Genomic DNA, 23,867 nt, shown 5'->3' with positions numbered 1-23,867 from the left:
TTTTACCTAACGTGTTCCCTGGGAATCGAACCCACAACCTTTTGCGCTGCTAACGCAATGCTCTACCACTGAGCCACAGGCGTATGCATGTTCTATGTCAGCACCACCACGCACACGTTGTGTTACTCTCGTGAATAGTGGCAGACAGTGATAGGAAAGAGAAGACGTGTTGAATAAAGTCATTATTTTTGTTTTCTTTGTTCTCTGATTTCATCAAAAATGTCAAATTTTTGGTCTGAAGATGAATGAAGGTCTTACAGGTTTAAAATAACATGAGGATGAGTAATAAATGACATTTAAATTTTTTTGTGAACTATTCTTTTCCCGTCTTACCTGTGCACTGCTGTTCTTTATCTCAGTGAGTAGGTCAAAGCCATGGCGGACCGTGACTGCCGGCTGACCTGAGAGAAGGCCCACCCTCATCAGTGCCAAACGAATTCTGGTAAGCCAGTCCTGGCACGTCTGTCTGTTTGTGTAGAAAAATGTTCTGATGCCCTAAACACATGAGTAAAGAGAATTAAAACTAAAGCTAAAGATGAAAACAGAATGCCAATAGTTACCCCAATTCAGTGTTAATTTTAGTTGTGTATATATGAGGGACAAACCTTTGGTGGTGCAGTTAGAGCACTAGCGCAGCCTTCATAAGCATTGTACATCAGTTTCTCCAGGTTTTCTAGGAACTGTAAAAGCAAAGCTAGGCGGAGCTGATTGGTGTGGTGACCCTCATCACTTTCTCCTCCACTCCACTGACTCAACTCCTGCTCTGTGTTCAGACTGTGAGCCGCAAGGCTGCGGATCATACCTACAATAGCACAGGGATATAAAATTGGTTTATAAAGGCATGGCAACGCTCAAAGTTTTGGGGTCAGTTGTGAAAAACAATTTTATTCAGGAAGAATGTATTCATTTCATTAAATGTAACAGTAAAAACACTTGCAGAATACTGGGATGCATTTCCCAAAAGCAACTATGGTTGCAAGTTCCATCATTACCAATAGAGTTCAATGAAACTTGCGACCATAGCTGGCCAAGGATGCTTATGGGAAACACACCCCAGCAGTCTTAATGTATTCACAAGTGTATTCACAAGTGTCTAGTAATGCCTGGCGGTTTGACTAAAAATCTGTATCACTGTTTTTTTTAGGATTTTTACCCTGAATGTGTCTTTATACGAATCGGAATGCATGAAACAGTTTTAGAACCAATGCATTTTAATCACGATCCAAACAAACATGCTACATATAGCGTGATACATTTTGTTATGTAAATTACATTGTATAATTTCAAAATCTGAAGCAAAAACAGAACAGTCTGATATGAGCTTTGTGAAATTATGCAATATAAAACCGATCTGAATGAAACCAAAAACAGCAGATGGACTGAATGAGACAAATTCACTCTTTGACAGCAGGTAGCACTTAAGGAACAGCAGCCATAGAGCGTAAACAAGCTGTAAACAAAGCAGCAGTGTGCTTTTAAATTCTACATAAATATGCAATGTTTATGGAGGTATGATGAAAAGTAAATACCATCTAAACCTCCTGAAGAATATCCCCTTTTCTGAAGACATCCCCTCAGAGATCTATTCACAAACCCCACCCACAACAATTCCCCAACCATTAGTCAGAAATGTATGTAGTTAACAGGGATCCCCTCTCAATTCATGGTGCTGTGCACGTTGTACAATTATGGCATACATTTTTTTTTTTTTTTAAGTATACTGTTGCCCATAGAATATATTGATATTCAGACAAAAACAACATATACCATGAGTGTGATTCAAATCAGATTACAGTTTTAACCGGTATATTGCCCAGCACTGGTGTCTAGAATTAAAAATTAATGTCATCCATATTTTGAACGATATGAAGTGTCAACTTCAATTAGGTGAACTACTCCTTTAATAAATCTTGGAATTTTTTGAGTTTCTAATAGCTAAAGGGATAACACACTAACCCTCTATGGTCTGGAATGTATCCTGGGCTCGTCCCAGAGGGGTCCGGAGTTTAGAGAGAACGGTGAACTGAGCAGCCTCCCAGACCGCCCACTGCCACAGCACTGCCTCGGTCTTCAGCAGGGCACGAGGCACCATGGCAGTGTCTTTCTTCTCCAGCCGCTGACAGCTGTGGTACATCCGCTCCAACCAGGGCTCTTTACTGTTTATGAAACATGAATCTTATAAATAATACCAAATATAACGATTCCCAGCACACACACAAATTGCTATTATTTTAGCTGCAGATACTCTACAGTACAGAGTTTGATCAGTTACACTAACAAGTAAAACATAGGGTTTCTGTAGGATTTTAACATATATATCATGCATCCCTAAATAAAATCATCGCCTTTTTAAGTATAATCATAACATTAAGCCATATTGTAATGCTGGTCTTTCCGTCCCTAAATTTAAGACCGCATGAAATCATCAATTAAGACTTAAGGCCTTAAATTTGATACAACTAAATTTAAGACGGAAGACACCACAGAAACCCTGAAATATGTTCAAATGAACAAACACCTGTCCATGTGTTCTCACCAAGGTGAGAAGAAAGAAATGACTTACCCCCCACGGTGGACCGTTCCATATAGAATAAACCCAATGAGGTCAGAGAAGTCCTGTGGGTGGAACGTGTTGCTAGGCACTTTGTTCATGTGTCGGCGGATGGCCAGAGAAATCTCCTTAATCTCAGAGTGATTATGGGCACTGCTGGGAGACAAGCCGACAATTACCATCACATCAACTACAGCTGGAGGCAAAACTACAAGGTAGGTTTTATTTCTCCTCTCTTGTTTCTAATGTGTGAATTCAAGTCAGAAAAGTCTTGCGAACCTCAATGCAATGTGCATGGGAATGGATCTCAGCAATTTGCCAAAGGCCTGCCGGACTCGGACTGCTGAGTGGACTAGCTGAACTCGGCACACATCCACACACCTGCACAGAGAAAGGGGGGCAGAATCAGTGCTGATCAAACAATGTTTTTTACCCTCGCCTCCAAAAGCAGGAGGCAGAGTTGCAGCACTAATGAATGTGCCTGCAGGAAGACAATGTCTAACAAGCAGAGGATGTGTGATTACCTCTGGAGAAGCTCAGTTGTCAAGGAAGATGAAAGAACCTGTAGACTGTTACATGCCTGCAGACATATGGTGGGGTCTTCATTCAAGGCTGCAAAGAGGAAAACCAACATGTTAAAACTCCATTCACTTGGTCACCAGTTTATTATCCTAACCCATTATTTGTCAAAATCCCTATTGAACTGGAGAATGATTAAATGTTTATAAAATAGTTTCATCTTTGAGAATGCAGAATTAATAAAAGGGATATTAACTCACAATTTGCCAGTAACCCCTTGCAGAATTTGAGGAAGGATGGGAGCGAAAACAGAGGGGAGTAGGTTTCAGATTTCTTCATCATCAAAGAGACCTCTAATGACCAGGTGAGTAACAGCCGCCTAAAAAAAAGTTGTTAAAAAAAAGACAAGAAATCGTTGTTTCATATATATATTCATATATATAAATATATATATAGAGCGATAATACAGCGCTACTGAATATTACTGCAAGGAAATTCCTTAAACACGACAGCCCTACTCATTATAGACAGGCAGTGTGAGCTCTGTACCTCGCCTCAGGGTTGAGATGATCCTTGCTGAGCAGCATACCCAGCAAATTAAGGAGCGTGCTGAAATGCCTTTTGGTTGCCGTGGTAACTGTGCTGATGACAGCACCGTCGAAAAGGGATGGAGACGAAGAGCTCAGGCTGCTTGAGATAAAATGATCATGTCTTGGGAGAAATGGAGAGAAAAGCAGCAACCAATCAGTTATCATGCCTGGAGTGAGTGAAGTTCAATTCAAGTCAATTAGTGTTTTTTAACAGTTTTATGTACAAACCAAAAATTGTATTGTGAAATAGTACTAAAAATGTTTTTTTTTTTTTTTTTTTTTAAATGTTTCTATTTCAATAAAATGTATATTTTTCTATTGCCATGCATTTTGAAATAGTCAGAAACATTCAGAAATTATTCTAATATGACTTTGTGCTCGAGAAGCATTTCTTCTTACCAATGTCAAACAGTTTTCTACTTATATTTGTGGAAACAGTGCTACATTTTGTTAGGATTCTTTGATGAACAGAAATATTTTTTTTTGAAATAGAAAATCATTTGTAAAAATATTAAGGACCAATTGAATGCATCCTAGCTGAATAATAATAATTTCTTTTTTTTTTAATCTTACTGAACCCAAGAAGAATGATGTGTACAATTATGCTTCTTGAAAAATGCACAGGGTCTGGAAAACACTATGCATTGTTATAACTAAAACACTGTGCATTTTTCAAGACTGCTCATTTAGACAAGTAAATGTAGCATGGTTACCTGGTGCAGTGAGAGTAGTGTGTGTAGAGCACTGCATACTGGATGGCAGGGTGATGAACTGCTAAATCAGAGTGAACTACGACCAGATTCTGACTGAGCAGGGCAAACACAGTAGGGGACAAAGCCCACATCTGTAACAGAAAAGATGAATGTTATTACTCTCTTCTCTTTTACTAAGGTATCTGCAGAATCTGCAAGCTCAAATTTAAGATTTTTAAGACCATTTTTAAGACATGCACAAAATGAATACCATATGAGCAGGGAAGGGCAATGTCTATGGTGACACATTAAACCGTTAAATGACTGTAAAAAGCGTGATTTACAGTTCAGACACAGATTCACAAGTTTTATAAAATGATAAACTTCACATATCAGCCTTTACACCATTTATAAGATACTGGACCAAAGTTTCAATTATTATATTAAGTAACACACATTTTTGAGTTGTTCTGAACAAAAACAGCAGACAGGCTTATTGAAAATGCTAATTCATTTTCTGCCAAAAGGTGGAACTTTCGCAATGGCAGAATACAGCAGTCTCCTGGTAAGGGCTGTACACAAAGAAAGCAGTGCAGCACTTGAGTTTGAAATGTGCTTAGGTGTTAAAAAGACTTATGACTTTATATTTGACAACTAAATGTAAGACTTAAGGACACACAGAAATCCTGTTTAACACATTTCACTGTATGACTCAAAAAAAATATATATATTTCACAGAACTAGGTATGAATTAATGCTGACCCCTATGAGGGAGTTCTTGGTGTTGCCAATGGTGGTGAGAGCACTGAGGTTGAAGATAAGGATAAACTCTGCTCTCTCTGGGCTGAACTGCAGTTGGCTGAAGGCAGGATGCTGTATGTTAGGACAGGCAGCAGGCAAACCCAGAGGGCTCAGCAAACTGTTCAGTGCACAGCCCATCTCTCCCAAGACCAGTTTATATGCTGCCTCCAGGGTAGGGATGTTCTTTAGGCTCAGCACAGCATGATACACTCCATGTGCAGCTGCCATCACCTGCAACAAACGAAAATGCATTAACCCGTAGCTGTTGTGTGCTGAATTTATAACAATTGAGGTTTCTGATTTTACCTCTCTTTCTCTGTGAAAGCGCAGCTCCAAGAGTTGGGAATTTGGGGCCAGCAACTTCTCCACAAAGGTAGCTGGGATTTTGGTGTTTATCTGGTCAACAATCTACAAAATCACACAATACATGACTAAAAGTGAGAAAAAAGATTTTCATAAATAAATCCCTTAAATTGTACTCCAGTCTGTTGATTACTGGGATTAATAAAGTCAAGTCCTACCAGCGTAAGCAGGGTCAGGACAGACATGCTGTATTCTGGTCCGCAGCACTGGCAGCTGTCCAGCTGGTCTAGGCCATAAGAGATTACAGCATCAATCTGCAGCTGGCTGCCCAAGTCCATGCTCACCAGTAGGACACACACACACTCATTTCCTGCGGTCAGTACTGCCTCAGAGAAGAAGACCTGCTTGGCTGTGGTGACACAAGCCAAAACACGATTCAAAACCTGTGGATTAGAAAATAAACATTTTTTGTCAAATCAGTAAAGGACTGCATGTGTGTATTCTCAACTTTTGTTTTTTGATCTATAAATGACAGCAGTTTATCTTAGATCTATTTGTGTTGCAATAACACAAATAATAGAAGCAGAGGCCATGCGTGATACTAACATCAGTGACATATGCTTCTGTGATTGGAGGCCCTCTGATTGGGTTGAATCGTTCTCCGATGCTGTGCACAACAGTGCTAAAAACTCTCAACAGTGCTGCCAGTTTTGGCAGGGATACCGTGGGAGGGGGAATGTCCTCATCTCCTGATTCCCCAGATACATGACTCAAATCCTATAAAGAAAAGAGTATTAGAACCTCAGAATTCTCATAATTAAGGGACAATAAGAAACCAACTGAAAACAATTCATGTTACCTCAGCATACGCCTCCATATCTTCCAAAAACTGACCCAATAAGGTAGTTGAAAAGGCTAAATCTGCCACCCAAAACTGCTCTAGACTCTGTAACCAGCCTAAAAAACAGATTGAGAAAGGTAACACAGGCTATTTCCCAAAAAAAGGAAAATAAACTAATTATAAACCAAATCTTACCAGACACTTGTTGAGTAAGAGACTGCTTCTGTGTATGGTCTATATGCCAGCCTACTAAGATATCCACTGTGTCCTGTAAAATGAGAGTTGCAGTTCATTTACAAATTCTTTCCTTTCAGATTTCCAGATTCTAAATTTAAGACTGCTTGTGCCACTTACTCTGAAGTTGGTGCTGAATATGTGTGGATAACAACGGGCCACCAGCAAAATACATTTTACACTTTGGCACAAGAGCTCTGGTGTGTCCAAGTTCTCCAAGACAGACTGAAGGCTGCTCATCACCAACTGAATGACAAAAAAGTTAAAACATTTCAGCCAAAAGAAAAGATTATACAGAAGGGTAATTCAAGATTTACCAATGGAGCTGAATAAATACCTGCATTACAGTTGAAAAAGCCTTCTTCTCCCCCGCTGATTCAAGTGCCCTGTGCACTGCCACCAGGTACAGAAGCTTCACCTCATCCTTTGTGGACACACTGAACTTGAGGAACATCCACTTAAAGATCTTCTCGGCTTCATAACTGAGGGCGGCACAGAGCAATCCCAGGCAACACGCGGCCTCCTGCCTAAGCTCCTGAAGAAGCTTACTACTGTAAGGACAAACAGAAACAATCAGATATTGCATTATGCAATAATAACCAGCTGACTGTACACTTAGGGCTGAGCTATATATGTAATGATATGATCCAGCGCATCTAGTCAGTAAATCTGGTTCCAGCTTTCAAATGGAATGGCATTTAATAGACAAAGCCATAGATCACTGACAAGCTACGCAATATCGCGTTCATTATCGCATTCGACAAGTATGTTGTTTATGTATTTATGTCCTCATTGAGACGGCAGATCATGAAATTACTGCAAGCGTAAACAAACCCGCATGTCTCTGCCATTTATTCATTCACACAGAGACGCGCAGAACATGCAGGATTCTTGTGGATTAACATTTAGATACTGGTCCATATGGAGATTTGATTTAATTCATTTATGCTAACTTTGACAAATTCTGTGACTGTCCATATTAAAATTTGTGTTTCATTTTCATGCCTGGATTTTGAGATTTCAACCACATTTTCTGCTTCGCGGAAATCATAGCTCTGTATGCGTCAAGAACCGGGTTGACCGGGTACTCTCTACCACCGGTACTTCAAGAAACCTGATACCGTGACATTTTCATTTTTTTAGTACCGACTTGGTACCGAAGTACCGGGTCTTTTGACAACACTACCGTATTTTTCGGACTATAAGTCGCACCTGAGTATAAGTCGCATCAGTCCAAAAATACGTCATGACAAGTAAGAAACAGTTTTTATATTGGAAGTGCCTTTAATGCTGGCGCCAGGCCTTTAGGCAGTCCTTATTGTCGAGCCCTAATATATACAATTCAAGATAACAAAGGCCCTGTCCCAAATGGCACACTTCATGTGAACTTCATCTGAATGGACTTACAATGGCCCCTGTGTGCATCCATTAAGACCAGAGGTCAACCAATAGTGGATTTTACCAATACCGATAGCTAGGTTGGACCACACTGGGCAATGCCAATTAATCAACCAATAGTTTTAAAAAAATGGATACTGAACAAAAACTAAATTAAAACAAAAAAGTGCTTTAATATTAATAAATAACGTACTGCACCATACATCGTAAATGAATAAAAACCTTAATATTAAACAATTATCATTAAAAGTTCACAGTGCGTTAACTAATGTTTACAGAAGCTTAAAAAGTGTCTGTATTAGTGCATGTATCAAAATGTATTTATGCAAATGTATTAGATGTTGAAATTAACACACTCTAACTAGATGGCTACCTTTAAATATCTACACAAAGCAAAACGGAGAGAAAAAGCTAGATCTATATTTTAACTCTCTATATTAAAAATACAGACTTTATTGGAGCAACAGAAATACATATTTCGCTGAAAAAAATGCACTTCCAACCCAGAGTGAATTCATTACGTATGGAAACAATGATATGGGACAAATATAATGTAATTTATTGGAAAACTATGTGAAAGATGCTCTGTGGCGTGGGAGGATTTCATTTGATATGTTAGCTCAATTAACAAATCAGTCTGCTCGCTTACATCACAGCTTTAAATCTGCAACTTCTCTAGCTAACAAATGCATTAAAGTGACCAGCTGGGTACAAACTAATCAACCCTCTATGGACACCATTGCAAATTGAATTGTCATTGGCTAGTAAATGTTTTAGTCATAATATGATTATAATGTGATAAACAAGTATTAATTAATGATATAACTTTAGTAGTAAATAGAATTAAAACTTTATTAACCATGATTGAATGCATATTAGACACTTTAACTGAACATGTGAACTGGAGGTGCTTTTTTTGGTCATTCTGTTTTTCTGTAAAAAAAAAAAAGAAAAAATATGAATTCTACTAATAATAACAATATAAACCGCACTAAGGATTAATGAGATTCTGGATTAATGAATATTGTTCCCTCAATCGGATTTGCTGAAATGAATACATGTACGATAAGTGAGCACCAGCCAATGAGATTGTCATCTGTGCATTAGTGTGAGACAAAGCGACGGCAAAGTGTGCACCTTCACACTTGAGTTTACGATACATCAAATACACAAACACAGGTGCACTGCGCATCCATTCAGATGAACTGAAAAATATCACAGATCGCTGATGGAGAGTGAACTCTGAAGCTCTCAATCAGAGTTCTTTGGCAGGTAAAAATATATCTGTGGTAAAACTTTTACTTAGTCTCCAACTCACACGCTGGCAAGTCAAATCTGAGAATTTATTAGCCATTGGCTAATATTAGACATAATTCAGTTGCCCAGAATCAAGATTTAGTCGCACATGCGACCGATTTACTCACAATGTAGAGGGTTGCTAATGCAAATAGATGGTAACAAATGTGACATTCAGCATTTGGGTCAGACTTCTTTGTGTTTTGGTAACATTGTTTTTAACATCTGAGGTGCTGCTAATGTTCTCAGCCTTGATAGCAAATATCCTACTCTCCTTTCTCCACTAATGCAGCATCTAGTCAACAAATTGATAACTTGGCGATGATATGAAAACATGCACTACAGTGAACTCTGTACACACTGTGTCGTTGTCCGTTTTAAGTTTACATCTGAAGTGTCCCACTTAGTGCAGTGTGCAATCTCGTGTGTCAAAAACATTCAGAGGAGTCAAAGGAAGACCGCAAGGGCTTAGGGTGCCATTTGGGACAGGGCCTAAGTATTATTTCAATATCTATAGAAATTTAGAAAAGTCATATTGAATTTTATATTTAACTTTGCTTATTGTTTGTTTTCTCTTGATTTGGCCAATGAAATCGCACTCAATATACAAGTGTAGGGAGACAGAAAGATTTTGTCATCATAGCTGAACAAAAGCATATAAAAAGAACTTGCTGTTGATTGGGACTTCCTGTGGAGTGGGGTGTCTAACACCCAGGCCTTTTTATGAAATTCCAAAAAATTCCCAGACTGGATGGCTAACTTCTCTCAGGTATGGCAAAATGTAATAATGGCTGGTTAAATTGTTTATGAGTAGGATTTAGGGAGGTGTTTGTAACACTTTGTGAACAGTGAAGTGCTAAATATAACCTTAAAGGAGTGAATTCTGATAACTCCCCATTGTGTTAAAAATAGGCTGTGCAGTCATACCTCTCGTTCAAAATGTCATTCAGGGCGCTCAAAATGGAATCCAACTGTTTTGCTAGGACCTGTAATGTATAAATGCAAACAATACAGATTAAAAACACTTTAACTATAGAGACACATAAAAATCCATTTGCACATGTCAGACCGTACCACTTTATTTTCAGAGTGCACAATGAAATCCCTCATTTGTTTCATAGTGGCCAGTCTGCGTTCCCGGTCATCTTCCCGTGACATTCTCCGCAGAAGATTGGCCAGACGAGACTCCTCAGAGTGAGCCAAAGGTCGGTCTAGGACATAAAGAAAGTGATGCTAGTTAATAAATGAATGCAACAGTCCCACTTAAGCTCCGAGGTAAATCATTGCAAACAAGCGACATATGAGCACTAAAAGGTGAATGCACCCTGTGATTTCCTCATGTCCTTTGCAGCTAAAGCACGGTTTCCATGCTGAAAAGTGGTTATATCAGTAGTCACATCATTGGTTCTCAACTCTTGCCCCAGCGACTTCCGACCATAAGTATTTTCAGAGCCGCCTCCATCAGCATCATATCCACCTAGAAAGCAAGAATACTGTCAGTTCCTTCCCTAAGGGAATAACAGTTGTGAACCTGAAATTCATGAAAAAACACCACAAGAGACATTAAAAAGCATAATTTAGATGTTAGAACATTGTACCACCAAAGAAGGTTCTATGCTTTGTAAGCAGGGCTAAAAGAAAAAGTAAAAAAAAAAAAAAGTTTGTACATGGCATAATCTAGGTGTAGGTGATGCAACCAAAATCTTATTTCACAATATGATCTTTTTTTATTTCATAATATCTACAGCATTACAATTTCTTTTATTTTTCTCTTTAAAAAAAAAGCTTTTAACAAACAATGACAAATGTATTTACATTCCGCGATATACACATTTGTAATGCCCACACCTAGATTAAAAAATAAAAATGGATTTATTAGCAAGAGGAACCTCTGGGACATTTGCTACAACAAAAGGACACATGAAGCACACACCTCCTCCTTCGAGTACATCTGCAGCAGCGAAGGCGTCATTGTGCAGTGGTGGGGTGCAAGGCTGGTCAGAGTGCAGAATGTCGAGAAGAACTTCTGAACCGCGGTCTCTAGAGACACTGCTCTTCACACCGTCCTGGCTGGCTGACAGACTGTCGCCTCTATAAAAAAAACAAAAAAAAAACATTCAATTTACCATCAGTGACTACACCAATTTAACTGCCCATGATCACATTGAAGTCAGCACGCTAAAGCCTAACCAGAGGTGACCACTTATTGTGCAACTGGAGAAAAATTGGTTGGTCTTTTCACATTCATAACGTCATATGTATAAAATACACACCCTTTCATAAGTCAGTTTCAGTAAATAAATGTCCATGTTTTTGAAAGAACACAAGGTAACATTTAATTGATCAAAAATACAATAAAAACAATAAGATTGTAAAAAAAACATTAACATTTAAAAAATATTTTTTTTTTCATTTGAATATATTTTAAAATGTAATTACTGAATTTTCAGCAGCCACTCTTCAGGGTCACATGATGATTTAGAAATCAATATAAATTTGCGGATTTGAAAAAAATAAATAAATATATGTTTTCACTGCCACTTTTGATCGGTTTAATGGATTTTGGTAAATACAAATTTCCTCTCAAAGGATAGTATACATATCCATTTTTCATACGTAAATGGAACATCTTCCAGAAGTGCACATTGTTACTGAACAAATGGGAATGTTTAATTAGATCTATAATAACTTTAACTGTTGCCAATGGAATAAACAAATTACCAAATTGTTTATCCAAAAACTGACATCATCATTTAACAGCTATCATGTCAGGCCAAATCTATAATCTTCTATGTATATATAAAATCTATCTATCTATCTATCTATCTATCTATCTATATATATATATATATATATATATATATATATATATATATATATATATATATATATCTTCTATGCAAGGCTAAATCATAAATTGGATCAGTCAACTTTGCAAATGGATCATTCAGACAAATGAAGTGAATCAGTCAACACACTGATAAGATCAATGAACTCAGATCAATAAAATCAAACTCTCAATTTTTTTTTGCCCTCAATTTGGAACCTGACAATAATCAACTTTCATTATGTTGGAAAAAATATGAATAGGATATTTTTCAAAAATGTATCTTTTGTGTTCCAATGAAGAAAGTCATTCTTACAGTTTTGGAACATGTGTACTGACTGAATGAGATAACTTAAACTTCATTTTTTGTGAACTATAATTAATAATCCAACATATGAGGTTGCTTATTTATATCACCTGCCAAAGATTTAATTGCAAACTTTCCTAACGTGTCAGAAAGCATTAGCAACAGTACTCACAGTTTGAACCATTATTTCGATAAAGACGCAAAATTCATGAATCTTCCCTGGCCAGTCTTAAAACTGTTTCTGCATCCGGGAATTAAGGACAAGACGTCATTTGACAGTCCAGCTAAGATTCCATTTTTCCACATGGCTTCAAATCATGAAACTCATCTGAAAACTGTGAATGGTCATCCTAAATTAATACATAGACAATTTAATTAACAGGCAAGTTGAAGACTGAATTCAAACACTCAATCAGTTTTCACGCTTGAGGTTCAATGTGCTCGTTGCCAATTCCTAAACTTTCCAGACAATCACAGGGACACTTGGCTGACTTTGATATTCATCCCATGCTTCAGCTGGCTTGTCCGGTATAAACTATGAAAATGTCCAGATTAAAGAGGTTTAAAACTACAAATAAACGTGTAAATTTAGAAATTAGGAATCTGCTTCCTAGTCAGGGGTAAACGTACAGCAACAATAATGGAGCTGGTTAGCAAACTGACATAAGCATCGCGATTTACGTGAGCTTCACTGGAAGAGTTCAAAAACGTATTAAATAAGTATGAGACGAATATTATCCCGTATGTCTGCAGTATACACACTACAACATAGATCGACTTGCGTTACTAACCTTATCTCAAATGATGAAATAGTAACCTTATGTAGCTTGAGGCTAAACGTGTCAGACCACACGCGTTTCTCCAAACAAACCACAAATGAACGCCACGGCACTCTGAATAAACCCGCGTTTCCGTCAAAACACACAAATCCCTGCTGTTTCACTCACATTTCGCTTGGTATGCAAATCAAGGCTAGCGGACAAACACAAGCACGATAAATATCGCCAGTATTCGCCGACTGTTTGTGTGTTCGCTTATGCTAACATCTGCTAACCAACCTGAAAAAATGAACAAGAGCGTTTGACATCTGTCGGGTTAACTGTGCGGCGTTGTTATTCCCACAGACTAGAGCTCAGCGACATTATCGTGCGATGTGATGTGAGATGAATGCTTAGGAAAGTCTCCTCACGTGGAGATAGACCGCTGCCGCGTTTTATAAAGAGGCGGACATCAGCAAGGCCTTGTTGAAGCCTCGGTCTGCAGTGCGAGCGCTCGGCCGCGTGTTGCGCTACTGACCTGGGCTGCCAGTCATTCCAGTTTCGCTGCAGTTTGTGGGCGCTGCTCAGCCGAGACCCGAGGGTTTTGCGGCTCATTACCTTCGAGAAGACAGCATGACCCGTCTAACACGGGAAGAGTCTGCAAACAAACCCTAATTTCACCGTTCAGTTTATGACCATGCACAGGGTTGAAATGCACTGTGTGTTTGAAACTGAGAGGCAGCGGCCTGACCCTCCCATCTATTTCTCTACTCTCTCCTTCGCTGTTCACACGGCGGCTTCTCCATCTGTCGGTGGATGGAAATAACTGCAGCTCTATTGTTATAAGTGGAATACATTTCCCATGGTTCCTAAACGCACAATGGCAGAAGTGTGGACTTACTTAAAATAACTCCAAAGTTGTTCGTTCACTTGAAGCTTAGCAAGTGAAGTGGCAAGTGCAGGTTAAGCTGTAGTTGCCTAGTGACAAGAAGATGACTGTGTATGAAATGGACAAAAACGGAGAAGAGCTTCAACCACAGAGATAAGAAAACCCTGCAACGTTAATTTTTGTTATGCTTACAACACAGTTTATATATAAAATAATGAAAAAAGTGTGGATATTGTTGTTGTTGTTGTTGTGTTGATTCTTGAAACCCCCTTTTACCTTTGTGAAAATAAACTTTCCAATTTGCACACACTTGCTTATTTCTTTCTTTCTTTCTTTCTTTCTTTCTTTCTTTCTTTCTTTCTTTCTTTCTTTCTTTCTTTCTTTCTTTCTTTCTTTCTTTCTTTCTTTTTATTTATTTATTTATTTATTTATTTATTTATTCATTCATTCATTCATTCATTCATTTATTTATTTATTTATGTGTTTGTTTTATTATTTTATAATTATTATTTTCCAGAAATAATTTGTTTCTCATGTCAATCTTTTTGTGTTTAAGAAGGTTTAGATATTTGTTAACTGAAAAAGACAAAAACACTAGATAAGAACCCCATTGCAGTGTGCAGCATGAATGCATATTCTGCAGATTTTCTGATCTTTTATCGTGTAGAGTTGGTGTCAACATTAACTGACTTATACAAAAGACTAATACAACAAGCATTTAATTTTATTTCTCAAGTCAACATACATTTTTGTCTTGGCAAACTTTTTTTAATCTAAGTTTAAATCAGATAATTAATATATAACATTAACACATTAATAAGAAGCAAATGTGTTTGGTATAGAGTTTGAGGCTATTATTTGAGGACAAACAGTGTTGTTTGTGTATGCATTCAGGGCATCCACATTGCTTTATTACACCAGAAGATGGTAGTAAGGAGCTAAAGCAGAATTCATCAGCCTAATTATATGTGTTCTCCTTCTTTTCTGTCATGTCTTGCAGAAGTATTCAGTAACACTCGGGCCATTGCACTAATTCCAGCAATAAGAAAGATATGGTCCATGGAGATATGGTTGACAAAGGCTTGCTGTGATGCTGTGATTTCACTCTATTTGTGGCTCCCTTTCCCACCTCAATGCATAGATTTGAAGTTGCTAAGCAACAATGTGCACAATAAACAATGTAGCAGTACACAGAGATGACAGCTGGTGACTTAAGGAGATTATCTGATCACAGTGTGTTATTGCACCCTTTGAGTTAACTATGACTGTTAATTAAGTCTATAACTACACTACAAACCCTTATTGGCCACATTTTTGTGTTTTGTGTAGGAAAAAAACCCTAAGCACAGTAGAAAGCATTTCCAATTTCATGGAAATTGCTCATTGGAGGTCAGCAGAGCTCTCAGGTCTCGTAATTAAAAATATGTACAGCTGTTCGATTGTCCTGCAACAGGAAGTGCTGAATGTCACAGCTGTAGCTAATGGTGCACCACCATCTGTGCTACACCTGAGGCATTACAAGCAATGTAGGAAAATCTAATAAAAGATAACCAAAGACATTTTTTTCTGTAATGAATCACCCCTCTTGAATGTAAACGAACAACAGGAACATATATATTTTTTGTGTATTTTACCAGTAAAATAGGGGGTGCTATGTTTCATCTCATGTCTCCACATCAGCTAGCTTTGAACTGACTCAAAATCAATACCAGACTCAAAAAGGATATTTTTAGCTAGCTGCTCAAACAGGTCGTGGGTACGCCCAATGATGGAAATGTCTGAACTACTTTCTCATTATTAGCTAAGTCAAATGTTTGGTGATCCTGGGAATGTGGCTCTATAAAGTTGGTTTTGAAGAACCATAATGCCAGTCATGTGTCCACATACACATTGTAAAGTTTCAGTAGCGACAATCGTATTTAAATACGAGAGTGAATCCCCTAAACTATCGTTTTGTGTGTGTATGGAAGAATTAAAGCAACCAAAGACTTATGTTTGGCTTTCTGAACTTAGCCTCTGTTATAAATTATTGGACAGCTGCTTCTAACAGCGTGCTCTCAAAGTGTTGTCATGTCTGCATATTATTAAGCATCTTTGAGCTTGTTGTTTGGGTTTGTAGAATTCAGTTCGGTTGTAGAATGCAGTTGTCACTTGAACTGGGTGTGTACAGATTAAAAGGTGAATTGACATCCAAATTTTGGTGTAGTGCGTACATGGCCACTATACAGTGAAATAGGCATGTAACTAAAAGCTTGAAAAGTCCTTGTCTGTATTGCATGCTAGATATTATTTGTCTAAACCTGGCAGGATGCAGCAACAGGACATACCAAACGACTCATCTTAGAGACCATATTTAGCTTCAGTCTCGTCTGGAGATCTTAAATGGATGCGTTCTTCAGTATAAGAATGAGTCATATCTCCACACTCTTGCTCTTACTCTAGCTGTTACAGGCTACAGCCCTCACAAAGATAACAGGAATTCTGGGCCTTCAATATCATGGGCTTTGTATGCCATGAGATAAAGCAGACACGCTATCAAATGCAAGACGGTGTCAGAGGAGACTAATGGAACTAAGCAATTAATGTAAACTGGGTGTTCAATAATTCTGCAGACAAGCTGGATGTCATGGTATTTCCAACAAATAATTACAAGATGAAATGTTTCCATTGATTTGAAGGTAAACCTGACTCTGGGCTTCTGGTTATTTTCTTACTTTTTTCTAGTGGCAAACATGTTGGTATTTCTGAAGCATTTATCTTTATCAATCAAGGTTGCTGATGTTTATGAGGAATCACATGTCCATTGTTTTTGATGTTTCTGCAACAATATGTATTAGATGGATGCTGTCCATCTGGTTATGTAAAACCATGTAAAAGTTCATAGAAATTAATTATCCTCTAACAGACATAATACTGACTTAGAACAGCAGTAAAATATTATTGATTTTAACTAACAAATTAAGTTACATTTTGCCAAATTAAATTATATCTGATTAATTTTTAATAATATAATAACTTAATTTTTTACATTAGACACCATGAATTTGTAGCTCTTTCTAATATTTTAAGAATTAAATTGTTATATAAGGTCTTTGGACAAATTTATTATGCCATTTGTGATATTAATATATTATATTTACCAAGGCTGCATTCATATTATTTATATATATATATATATCATATAGTAATATAATATATTTTCAAATGTAATTTATTCCTGTGATGGCAAAGCTAAGCAGCATTTACTCCAATCTTCAGTGCATGATCCTTGAGAAATCATTCATTTTGATTTGGTGCTTTAGAAAGTAAAATAAATAAATAAATAAATATAACAGCATTTGTTTGAGTATGTGAGCGGAGTGGAGTGGCAACAATTTCCCCTCCGCGCTCAGAGCATTTAATAATCACTCCGCTCCAGCTCCGCTCCGGGTTCACAATTTCCCGCTCCCGCTCCACTCCGCACTCAGTGATACCAGAAACACCGCTCCGCCTTCGCTCTGTGGCTAAAGTATTTTCCTACCACATGCCAAACCAATAACATGGATGTCAGCATTAATATAATAACTGTATTCTGCTGTGCAAATTTTGTTTGTGATGAAAATAACAGTACATTTTTATTTTATCTACAGATCAATGCATTTCTTACAGATTTCTGCTCATTCAAAATCAGATACAGATGAAGTAACACTGTAAGGTTACATTTGTTTGAATGTATTATTGCGAAAGCGATTGCGTGTGAATGTGCTGTAACTGTTTAAATCATGCTTCGACCCAAAAATATTCAGTAAAAGGAACAGACAAACTCCTTGAGAACTAACCTATAACTTCCAGCTCGGCTATTGTCCTCATTGTAACCTTCTGATTTGAGAGATCCATCTGTATCAAGCTATAGTTAAATATGTTTAACGTGAATACTTGCTAAATATGCAGTTATATTACAGGCCGTTGGCATGAATTGTACTTGTGATGGAGCGGTGGTGGAGCGCTCTTGGAGCGAGTGAAAACCACATCGCTCCGACTTTTAAAAAATCCGCTCCTTGCTCCTGTCAAAATCACACCGCTCCACTCCACGCTCCGCTCTCACTCCACTCCGCTCACATACTCTGTTTGAAACAGACATTTTTATAACATTATAAGTGTCTCTACTCTCAATCCTTGTTGAATAAAAGTATTATTTTATAAAAAAAAATCTTGCTGACTACAGACTTTTGAAGGACAGTGTAAGTAGTAAATTGTCCATCCAGGGAGCATTACATTGGGTTAATGACACAAAATTTTCTTCTCTCTTTCTCCCTTTCTTACAGAGCCTGATGTCAGTGTTTTGGACTTGACCAAGTAGGAAGAGTCCAACAAAAAGGCAGAGGCTGAGAGAGGCTCACACACCCTCTAATCTCCTCAACACTCTACACTGTCCTGCAGCACACATGATCACAAACACACACACACATACACACTCACACTCACACACACACATACTCCAGATCTCCTTCTCCTCTCTCTTGAACTAAACATGCTCTGTTGGGAATTATGTTTAGCCCTACTGATCACCGGCTTCTCAGTGTGGGCTCTGCCTTCAACTAACATCAAGATCACACAAGGTGAGTGCCACCATCCAAAGACAAGGATAGAGCACAGACACTGTTAATATGCTTTAAATTGCTTTTTTACATGGCGATTAGACAATATCTCTCTCTTTAGCTCTTGCACGGCTAAAACTAAATTGAAAGCAGGCTGATGCTGTGAAAAGGAAACAATGACGATATGTTTTGAAATCAGCTAGATACTTTCCAGATGATGTTTTAAAAAACATAATGCTATATTTTTGTGGTGTTTGTAAGTGTTTGGCCTATTATGTGCTCATACTGTACCGAACTGCTAAATTACAATGGATTTATCACTACCGGTTCTTCTAGCACTGCCCCTGCAACTGTCAGACTCAAACCATCCTGTGACATGTCCGCTCTTCTGGACTGAATTTGAGGGTTACTGTTACCGCTTCTTCCCCTTGAACCGCACGTGGGCTGAGGCAGATCTATACTGTGCCGAGTTCTCAAACGGACACAAATCTGCCAAACTCACCTCCATCCACAGGTTTGACTCCCCACCGACAATGTTGAGATGCCACAATTTGTCTTCCAGCACAGGATTTTGCTGGACCTTCTATTAAAATATATACTTTCTCATGACTTTTTTTCATAGCTGGGAAGAAAATGTGTTTGTCTATGATCTTGTGAACAGCCGTGTACCAGGAATTCCAACAGATATTTGGATCGGCCTTCATGATAGAAGACAGGTAAACAGGATAACATAAAGAGCGAGCATGTAGTGCGTGAATGATTTACTGATGTTTATCTACTAGGATGTATTTTGAAGCAGTCATGAATTTTATTACCCATTCATCGAAAAAAGATGCCACGCACAGTATGTAAAACCACCCACTATTACTCCCATGAATGGAAATGATGGTTTCTCTGAGTGACGTTTAATAATTTCCAGACTGTGTTGAATCAACACTTTGGTCTAGTACCAGGTTGAGGAAGATAGTTTATGGATGAAATTGCAACAAACCCAATATCTGTTAACTGAAAATTTCTCTGAGATCCTGGATCAAATGATCCAAAAAGCTCAGAAGCTGTAAACCCATGCCTGGCAGGAAGATTTTAGTTATCACTTCAGGGTCAAAGGTCAAGGAGCAAGCAAATGTCCATCACTTTTGCTTGATCCTTGTCCTTTGACCCTGAAGTGATAACTAAAATCTTCCTGCCAGGAATGTTGTTAATCCAAGTTTTTCGGCAGGAGGGCACTATGGAATGGACAGATGGGTCACCCTATGAGTACAGTTACTGGGATGGAAATCAACCAGATGATGGCATCCATCGCATCCCTGAGGAGGAGGACTGTGTGGAGATCTGGTACAGACAAAACAGTGGTGCGTGTAATTAATCATAAAACAGCAATTCATTTACTTGATTTAGTGCATATTAAGAAACAATCATTCAAAAGACATTCAAAAGAAGTCTTTTGTGCTCACCAATGCTGCAATTTGTATCAATATTTACACTTATGCATTTAGCAGACGCTTTTATCCAAAGCACCTACAGTACATTCAGGCTACAGATTATTTTACCAGTATGTGTGCTCTCCTGGAAATCAAACCCACATCCTTTTGTGCTGCTAAAGCAATGCTCTGTCACTTAGCCACAGGAACATGCATAAACATATAGCAAAAAGTGTAATATTGCTAAATATTATTACATTTTAAAATAACTAACTCCACAGCCATTGCTTCAGTGTCAGATGATCCTTCAGAAATCATTCTTATAAGTTGATTTGGTGCTCGAATAACATTTCCTATTATTATCAATTATGAAAACAGTCGTGCTGCAAAATATTTTTGTGGAACCAATAATAAGAGATGTATATTTGATTGACAGCCCCACAAATTATTTAACATAACTAGGACAGGACAAAATGACAAACTGTTTGCATCTTTCCATCTTTTGCAGCACTGAGGTCTTGGAACGACAACAGTTGTGATAAGGCATTTCCATTCGTCTGCAAGATTCCTACACTGGAAACCTAACTTCAGATCCAAGATTGTTTATCCAATTCTTTACGATCAACAATTAAATCACAACATCACTCAATCACAGTGCAGCAACAAGATGTCTGCTCATCTCCATCCTGCAGTGATGAAGGGCTCTTTCCAGCCTGCTATGGGCATTCATTTGCATTTCTTTCTACGTCCTCCCATCACTGTTATTATAGTGCTGTTTTCTTGGTCCTTTGGGGCCATTAATAAAACATACATTCCTGTTCCAGAAATGAACCCTTTTGTAAATCAGAAGTGCTGTTGATAATATTATACATTAAAGTTGGTGATATTATGGCGAATTACAGTTAGAGACCACCAGTGGTGTCCACATGCACACACACATTCTTGCGGTTTACGGGGACTCTCCATAAGTGTAATGTTTTTTATACTGTACAAACTGTATTTTCTATCCACTTACCCTAAGTCTACACCTAAACCTACCACTTACAGAAAATTAATTAAAAAAAAACACTATTTAGTGTGTTTTTTTTTAAGCCATCTGGATTACAGGTACAGGTACATATATATATATATATATATATATATATATATATATATATATATATATATATATATATATATACATATATATATATATATATATATATATATATATATATATATATATATATATATATATATATATATATATACATATATACATATATATATATATATATATATACATATGTATATATATATATATATATATATATATATATATATATATATATATATATATATATATATATATATATATATATATACATATATATATATATATATATATTTATATATATATATATATATATATATATATATATATATTTCAGTGTAGATTGTGAGCTGCAGTATATGGCTAAACTGAACTAGAATGAAACACTTTGTTTGTGACATTATATCTTAAATATGGTACTTTTGCTGGAGACCCCGGAATTTGAAGGAGTCAGAAAATGTCTCTTATTTTTGATAGAAATTATATTTTTAATTTCTTACAGACCTTGAGACAGGACTGTGTGTCCATATAATGACTACTGAGTCTTGATCTGGAACCCCAAACACTGTCAGTTTTGGTCTGTGCACATTTATCTGTCAGTGACCTAGAAGGTGAGATTCTCAGAGAGAAGGCATTTAAAAGACAGAAAGAGCTTAACCTCCGGCAGATGACCTTTTCTGCTTTTCTCTCTAGTTCATGTGCTGTGCCAATTAGTGACCAAAATGGCTGTTCTTATCCACACAAGTTTTCCACCAAAAATGTTAAAAACGGGTGTCTTTTCAGTTTATTAACTGATCTGGATTTTCAAGGATGTTGTATTGGAAACTGAATTGGAATGACAAGAGGAGGAATTTACTACATTACACTTAAAATAAATTGTCATAATTATCAGTAATTATGCTTATTTATTTAGAACACACCTCGATATTTAAAAAAAGTTAGGGGCAAAATATAAATATTTAGAAAATATTATTAATAACATTTAGAAAATATTCCATTGTTTACCTATGCTTTTCTATGTACTAGATGGATGTCTTTGTGCCTGACCCAGGACTCATGTGGACATTAGCGGTTAAGCTGTTCCCCTGTTGATGAAGAGAGTAATTAATTGACCCTCTTGTAACTCTCAGAGTAATTATCTCCCTCTTAAAGCCTGCAGAGGGAACATTTTTACACAAACAAGCCTTTTTTTGGGATTTAATTAGTGCATTGCCAGGGTCATCATCACTGAAATTACAAAAAGGTTTAAACAAATATTTAAAATGTAAAACAGTTCACTCATTTTTTTTTAATGATCCAATGTTACTGATGTCTAATCTGCACCAAAGCGCAGCGGGTATATGAAATATAAAGGTATAAGTAAAAAGCATACTAAAACCAAGCCAAGTAATAAACATCACTTTAATGCATTATGAAACAACCAAACTACACCTTCCTCACTTAATACAATTCTCTGATTGATTCACACATCCGTGAAAGAGACCTTTAAAGGGATTCTGCTGATCATAGGTCTGCTTCATTTCTCCACACACTTAATAAACCATTATATGGACAGCATCAGCGGGAAAGATATATTCAAGTTTCAAAGCAGACAGGGAGATGGTGGACTAAACATTTCTGTTCAAAACAGTCACCATTGAAACTAAATACTTTGTGTCAATGAGGTCATTTCAACAGCTTTTTAAAAAAATAATTATTTAATGATTTATCTATATTCTTATTCTATCAATTTCTTTTTTTTATCGATATTTTAACATGCTTTGTTCAAGTCTCTCTACACTATTTAAGTTATAATATATACATATATTTAAGAGATAATTATAGCTATTATTATATGCATTTTTTATCTAAATAAATAAATACATACATATCTTCACTGGCACAGTGTCATTATTATTATGTGTTAATATTACCACTCTAATCATTTGTAATCATCTACATTAACATTGACGTTGGTGGGAAACACACAATTGACCTGAAACAAACACGAATCTCACGCAGGTCACACAGAAGATAGATTAAGAAAACAGATACAGTAATGTTTCTGATTGCATACTGATTCTATGCTAAGTGTCCTCTTTATCCTTACATACTTCATAGACTGAATGAGAAAGAGTTAAGACAAAATACAGCTCCACGTTATTGATAATACAGTACATGAACTGAACTTGGCAAAAGCGTGCAAGGTAACAGAGCAACGAGAAATGCATGTATTTGCAACTTCTTGCTTCTTGGCATGGCGTTATATTGCCCAAGCTGTGAAAGAATGTTCACTGTTGTGAAGACACTAACATTAATGCATTTAGAAGCTGATAGACCTAGAATCCTTAAGAGGCCATACATTATTATTATTTTTTCTGGAGTCTTTTGACTTAATTTTCTTGTGATCCCAAATAACCACATATCTGCATTTATTTGCAAATTTGTAAACAGTAATATTGTGAAATGTTAGTACAATTAAAGCCTCTATTTGAATATAATTTAAAATGTAATTTATTCCTGTTATTGCAAAGAGAAATCCTCAGCTGCCATTACTCCAGATTTTAGTGCCACATGATCCTTTAGAAATTGTTCTAATAGGCTTCTTATTTTATTTTTGTGTAAACTGTGATACATTTTCATTCCCGCCAGGAATACTTTGAAGAATGGAAATCAAAAACAGAAATAAATTAAATATGAATACATGTATTTTGATTAACCGAATGCATCCTTGCTAAACATTTCTTACAAAAAAAAACCCTTCCTGACTCATGTGAAAGATGACATGAGA

The 23,867-nt window shown here is 36.9% G+C and overlaps 2 protein-coding genes across 5 annotated transcripts in view; one reads left to right on the top strand and one right to left on the bottom strand.

Annotated features, from left to right (window-relative positions):
- Positions 1–13,906, bottom strand: part of LOC113046182 (serine/threonine-protein kinase SMG1-like) — a 40,869-nt gene extending 26,963 nt beyond the window's left edge. Inside the window, exons 1-22 of one of the 3 annotated variants that reach the window (XM_026207123.1) lie at positions 13,656–13,906; positions 11,159–11,316; positions 10,550–10,702; positions 10,300–10,436; positions 10,153–10,211; positions 6,869–7,082; positions 6,652–6,777; positions 6,493–6,565; positions 6,316–6,413; positions 6,063–6,233; positions 5,675–5,899; positions 5,460–5,561; positions 5,115–5,384; positions 4,374–4,504; positions 3,620–3,781; positions 3,331–3,449; positions 3,076–3,163; positions 2,831–2,932; positions 2,564–2,707; positions 1,957–2,156; positions 606–802; positions 334–495 (exon numbers count right to left, since the gene is read on the bottom strand). In XM_026207123.1, the coding sequence (XP_026062908.1) occupies positions 334–495; positions 606–802; positions 1,957–2,156; positions 2,564–2,707; positions 2,831–2,932; positions 3,076–3,163; positions 3,331–3,449; positions 3,620–3,781; positions 4,374–4,504; positions 5,115–5,384; positions 5,460–5,561; positions 5,675–5,899; positions 6,063–6,233; positions 6,316–6,413; positions 6,493–6,565; positions 6,652–6,777; positions 6,869–7,082; positions 10,153–10,211; positions 10,300–10,436; positions 10,550–10,702; positions 11,159–11,316; positions 13,656–13,732 (3,168 nt within the window). In that variant the 5' untranslated portion in view covers positions 13,733–13,906. Of the gene's footprint in view, positions 1–333; positions 496–605; positions 803–1,956; positions 2,157–2,563; positions 2,708–2,830; positions 2,933–3,075; positions 3,164–3,330; positions 3,450–3,619; positions 3,782–4,373; positions 4,505–5,114; positions 5,385–5,459; positions 5,562–5,674; positions 5,900–6,062; positions 6,234–6,315; positions 6,414–6,492; positions 6,566–6,651; positions 6,778–6,868; positions 7,083–10,152; positions 10,212–10,299; positions 10,437–10,549; positions 10,703–11,158; positions 11,317–13,417; positions 13,553–13,655 lie in introns of those variants that run through there. The other 2 variants (XM_026207130.1, XM_026207135.1) reach the window with 2 other exon arrangements.
- Positions 13,907–16,468: 2,562 nt separating this feature from the next.
- Positions 16,469–20,912, top strand: clec19a (C-type lectin domain containing 19A). Of its 2 annotated transcripts, XM_026200260.1 has the most exons (6): positions 16,469–16,684; positions 18,311–18,604; positions 18,920–19,097; positions 19,206–19,299; positions 19,803–19,935; positions 20,513–20,912. In XM_026200260.1, exons 2-6 carry the CDS (start codon positions 18,517–18,519, stop codon positions 20,587–20,589), a joined length of 570 nt encoding a protein of 189 aa, XP_026056045.1. In that variant the 5' UTR covers positions 16,469–16,684; positions 18,311–18,516; the 3' UTR covers positions 20,590–20,912. The 2 variants fall into 2 exon arrangements, with proteins under 2 accessions (XP_026056045.1, XP_026056048.1); XM_026200263.1 differs by lacking the exon at positions 16,469–16,684 and having other exon boundaries at positions 18,247–18,604.
- The last annotated feature ends 2,955 nt before the right edge of the window (positions 20,913–23,867 follow it).

This window comes from Carassius auratus, chromosome 3 (assembly GCF_003368295.1).
Source record: "Carassius auratus strain Wakin chromosome 3, ASM336829v1, whole genome shotgun sequence".
Lineage (NCBI taxonomy): Eukaryota > Metazoa > Chordata > Actinopteri > Cypriniformes > Cyprinidae > Carassius > Carassius auratus.
Note: the sequence above shows the minus strand (reverse complement) of the source record. Positions and strands in the feature narration are given on the sequence as shown.

What these genes read in the sequence shown, in the direction of transcription:
- clec19a (XM_026200260.1), top strand. Translation starts at nt 18,517, where the DNA reads ATGCTCTGTTGGGAATTATGTTTAGCCCTACTGATCACCGGCTTCTCA. An exon ending in AAACTCACCTCCATCCACAG is followed by an intron (nt 19,098 to 19,205) that starts GTTTGACTCCCC and finishes TTTTTTTCATAG; the next exon opens with CTGGGAAGAAAATGTGTTTG. An exon ending in GCCTTCATGATAGAAGACAG is followed by an intron (nt 19,300 to 19,802) that starts GTAAACAGGATA and finishes GTTTTTCGGCAG; the next exon opens with GAGGGCACTATGGAATGGAC.